Source organism: Hirundo rustica, chromosome 7, assembly GCF_015227805.2.
Source record: "Hirundo rustica isolate bHirRus1 chromosome 7, bHirRus1.pri.v3, whole genome shotgun sequence".
NCBI lineage: Eukaryota > Metazoa > Chordata > Aves > Passeriformes > Hirundinidae > Hirundo > Hirundo rustica.
In genome coordinates this window covers 35,477,314-35,481,955 of record NC_053456.1, presented here as the reverse complement: position 1 = coordinate 35,481,955, position 4,642 = coordinate 35,477,314, and the positions used below count along the sequence as shown (strand labels likewise).

Below are 4,642 nucleotides of genomic sequence, written 5' to 3'. Positions count from 1 at the left end.
TGAAACTTCGCCACACAGCAGCAGGACGGGAGCCTGCATGCAAAGTCAAGCACGTGATTAAGTACCTTTATAAAAGTTCTTTATGACATGTTTCAGGAAAAGCACTTAGGCTTGCTCTAACTTTAAACACGATTCCTTTCCATTCACTCAAGTCCTTAAAAATACAACTTAAACTATTTCTGAATTAATTTAGACCATTGTGGAAATGAAAGAGAACAAAGCACACACATTATGCACCTGCCCTAAAGTGCTGGTGGCGCTTAGCACCTTCCACCCCATGCCTGTGTTGCTGCTCTCCCAATTTCCAGCTCTTCCAGAGGTGTGGCCCACCTGCTCCACCACTCCAGGACTGCACCCAGTGTGGTTTCACGGCGCTGGTGTGAGACGGAACATTAAACGCCCGCAGAGGAAATGTGTGATTCAAGTGTAAATGGGAAATGAAGCAACCAAAGGAGGTGGTGTTGACTCAATTAATGAGGTACCACTGCGCCCCAATTTTGCACAGCAGTGCATCCCGCAGCTTCCCTCTCCAGAGGAGAAGAAGATGCCACTGGCTCATGCTGTCAAACAGAGGACCGTGTGTTTGTGACAGCAATATAATAGCATTTTGCTTGTCCTATTAACACTTCACCAAAAAAATAAAGGACTGTTCTGATGCTTCCTCCAACTGCTCCTCACCAAACAAAATCCCTCTGTGAACCTCTTCTAAACAGGTGGAGAGACTGGACTTGTGGACGGGCTCAATAACTGCTTCAGTGGATTTTCCAGGAGAAAGTCAATAGAAATCTCATTCAGTCTTTGATTCATTCGTTTGGTTTTGTAGTGGACAGCTCGTAAAAAGAGAAGCATGTGTACTAATTAGTTTTGAGAGGAGAAGAGGAGCTATGAAGTATTTCCTGCTGAGAAGACATGAAGTATTTAAATCCTGAGTCCCAGTGGGATTTGCAACCGTAGAAAATTTTTCCACAATCTTCCCCAAGGACACAACCAGATCTCCTGGCTCACATTTGTTGGGGTGGGGACTGTTAATGAAATTAGAACCCCGTTTTCTTGGTAAACCATTTTAACCTGAAGTCGTGAGTATTCCTTGAGCTTGGTGCACCAGGGCATGGAGGAACTTTGCTACAACTTTGAGCAGGGTGACCCCGCTCTGGAATTTCTCCTCTGGGAGCCGGCAGATCCTGACACACAGCTGGAGAACTTCCTCCTGGAGTGCCTGGCAAAGCCCTCCTGGCCAGAGCCAGGGGGTGCTGAACCGGACAAGTGCCCTGCCCCGCCGGACCCGCCCGGGCGGCCCCGGCAGCGCCGTGCCGCCAACCTCCGCGAGCGGAGGAGGATGCTCAGCATCAACTCGGCCTTCGAGGCGCTGCGGGGCCACGTGCCCACCTTCCCCTACGAGAAGCGCCTCTCCAAGATCGACACGCTGCGCTTGGCCATCGCCTACATCGCCCTGCTCGGCGACATCCTCCTGTCCGGCTGTGACCCCAAAGCCTACGTGGAGCAGTGCCTGAGGAGCGGCTTCCAAAGCCCCCAGAGGGCCGCCTGGGATACGAGTGGTGAGCGAGGGATGGGCGGTGTTTGGGGGAAGCACAGCAATCCTCGGGAATGCCAGTGGGGCGGGTTGCTTTTGGGCGGCCGCTTGTCACGCCCAAGCGGCTCTGAAACGGCACAGAAATGGACCTTCAAAGAGAGGAAATCTAAATCAACTCACAGCAGAAAACCGTAATTCACCCTTGTCATGGGTTAGTACAGTTTAGTTTTTTAGTTATAAAAGAATGTAAAATAATACCCCAGGTCAGGACCTGGGAATTGCTTTAGAAGAGACAGAGACCTATCAGAGAGTTAGCTGGAATATTGACATCTACTCTGACCACTGAAATTGTTAGCTGCGACTTTGGGAAGTACCATATAAAATTAAAACTATGACAACCCTCTTCTCCAATTTTCTTTTAAGGAGGATCTTTTTCTTTAAAAAATGGTTTAAACAACCCCCTCAAAAAAAAAAAAAAAAAAAAGGCAAAAAAAAAAAAGCATCTTGCTAAGGGAATGGCTCCTTTTACAAAGAGGAAAGATTTTTATTCTCAGAATATATATTTTAGACTTTTCAAGAAATTCTGTGTGAAGTTGTTCTTTTCTGATGGAGGCCTTAGAGATTTTCTATGTTTTCTTTAGAAGTCTTCCTTAGCTTGTACTTGGCTGAAAAAACCACCTGGGTTTAGACACACACTGCATTTAATTTCTTTAAATACGGACGTACCAGGAACCCAGAGCTTTTCAGGGGTTACATTTCAACATATGAACCAAGATACATAAGACAGAGCATTCAAATTGCAAACTATTTTCAAAATATGGGAAAGTAAATGTCTATTTGCAATTTATAATCTTTTATAATTATTTCTATTTTAAAGTGAAGGGCTGGTAATTCAGTTTTCTGTTCGGTTTGTACTTAATCCCTGATTTAGCTGGAATGAATTTAGGTCTTTCTTCCTCCAGAATATAATTTTCATCGGGTCACTGTGTGGTGAAGATGGGAAGTTGCCCAAACTGCCAAACGCAGGGCCTCACTCTCAGGAGGCAACAGGTTTTGTGCTGCTTAGAGCAGAGAAAAGCAGAGGGGGGTTTCAGTAGTTCTTGGTACTTTGCATTTTAAGTTAATTAATCACCTTTCCAAGTCCATATGTTCCTTTGGATGTACGTGTATATGTCCATGTTCCTTTGGACCTTGGAAATGGGACTTCAAAATGAACCTTCCAAAAGTACAGCACAAGTAAGGAAAGAGAAAAGTCAGTGAATAGAAATATTCCTCTTTCATATTACAGGGAAGTGCTGGAGGGATAGGGCCTGCAGAGGAAAATTAATCAGTTTACTTGAAAAGAAAAGCTGATGGAGTTTTTTCTCCTTTCCTGTTAATTCCCATTATCCGGATGACTGGGAAAATGACTCCTGATATACCAGAGATTACACCTCCCTCGACTACAGAAAAAAAATTATATTATAGTGGCCAGCTTCCCCCGCCTTTAACAAATTTTAAACTACACAAATATTTCTCGCCGGGATCCCCCTTTTGCCACCCTTCCTGCCCGGAAGAGCTCAACTTGGAAAGATCCAATTGAATGAGGCTCTCCTTCTGGAGAGGCCGGATAGTTGACTTGTTAAAGGTTAATTTCAATGTTGAAATGATCGTGTTTTCCTCTCTCCCTTGTGCAGATCTGACAGCCCGCCTGTCCTGGGTAAAGTGGGATTAAGGAAAGGCCTTAAAAGGCAGCAAAACCTGAGGCCTGGAGTGCTGGATGCCAGCTGCTCAATTCCCAGCACTGCAAGTGAGAACCCTGCGCTAACGACCTCACTCATTGTCCCAGAGCACCTCCCCACCACATTTCCAGCACCCAGCCCCTTTCTCTGTTGATTCATCACTCTCTAAGGGCCTTCTGCTTCTCTTTCTCCCGGCTGATAGACCTGCACTCGCTTAAAAACAACAAAACATTAAAAACCAGTGCCAGCATAACCACAGCCCCAACATTTTCTCTTCCACTGGATGACGATTATGTCCAAATCCCATTTCTAGCACGAGAGAAACAAGATCATAAGGAAAAAAAACTAAGCAACACCTGTGAAAATCTAGTGCTTGGCTTAAGATACCCAGGGCGTTGGCTGTGAAAGTCACCAGTGATTCAGAGACCATGAAAGTCCAGGATGTGAGACATGGCTCTGTAGATATCCAAAATTTCCCAGAAATCTTCACAGAATCCCAGAGAGGTTTGGGTGGAAGGGACCCTAAAGCTCATCTCATTCCCACCCCCTGCCATGGGCAGGGTCACCTTCCACTATCCCAGGTTGCTCCAAATCCCAATGTCCATCCTGGCCTGGAACACTTCCAGGGATCCAGGGGCAGCCACGGCTTCTCTGGGCACCCTGTGCCAGGGTCTCACCACCCTCAATCTGAAACCATTTCGCCTTAATGTTCTCTATCATGGCATTTCATAGCAGGAAAGAAAATAAAATGTATTTATTATTTATCATTCTCATTAGTTCATCTCACAGCTCCCACCTCTACGAAGCAAAAGCTCGTCAGGAACTGAGCTTTTGCTCTGGTTGATGGTTTTGGGGGAGGTGAAGAGGGGCCTTAGAGGGGGGAACTGTAATGAACCTTTTTAGCTTTTCAATTTTTCTGTCAACACGAAAAAGGGAATTTCATCTTGGGTGCAACAATGTATTTCATTCAATTTAGAATAAAACATGCAATCTCAAATTTTGACTCTGCTTTCTCACCCATTTAAGACAATCGGATGCATTTTTACAGGAAACAGCACCTGAAAACATGAAAATCTTAAAAAAAAAACCACCTAAAAATGCATTTTTCTACTTTTACCTACTTCTCTGCTCTGGAAATGCTGGTCCTCCATGTCATCAACGTGTCACAGCACCCCTGGAGCAGCTATCACATTGTCACCTTCCTGGTGAGACAACGGCTCAGTGGGACCAGAGCCAGGGCTGAGAGTTCCACACGCATCTCAGTGGCCCAAACAGTGCCCAAATAATCCCAGCAGGGGTTTCCAGGGGTTTTCATCAGGATCTTTATTTCTCCAAGGTCCCACTGATGTCAACTCAGCTGCCCTCAGTCAGAGCCCTCAGGTCACATCCC

At 45.6% G+C, this 4,642-nt stretch overlaps 1 protein-coding gene across 1 annotated transcript; it reads left to right on the top strand.

Annotated features, from left to right (window-relative positions):
• The first annotated feature begins 964 nt into the window (after positions 1-964).
• LOC120755210 (helix-loop-helix protein 13-like) lies at positions 965-4,126 on the top strand. Its single transcript, XM_040069899.2, has 2 exons — positions 965-1,556; positions 3,208-4,126. The coding sequence occupies exons 1-2, from the start codon at positions 1,109-1,111 to the stop codon at positions 3,243-3,245; spliced, it is 486 nt and encodes a 161-aa protein (XP_039925833.1). The 5' UTR covers positions 965-1,108; the 3' UTR covers positions 3,246-4,126.
• The last annotated feature ends 516 nt before the right edge of the window (positions 4,127-4,642 follow it).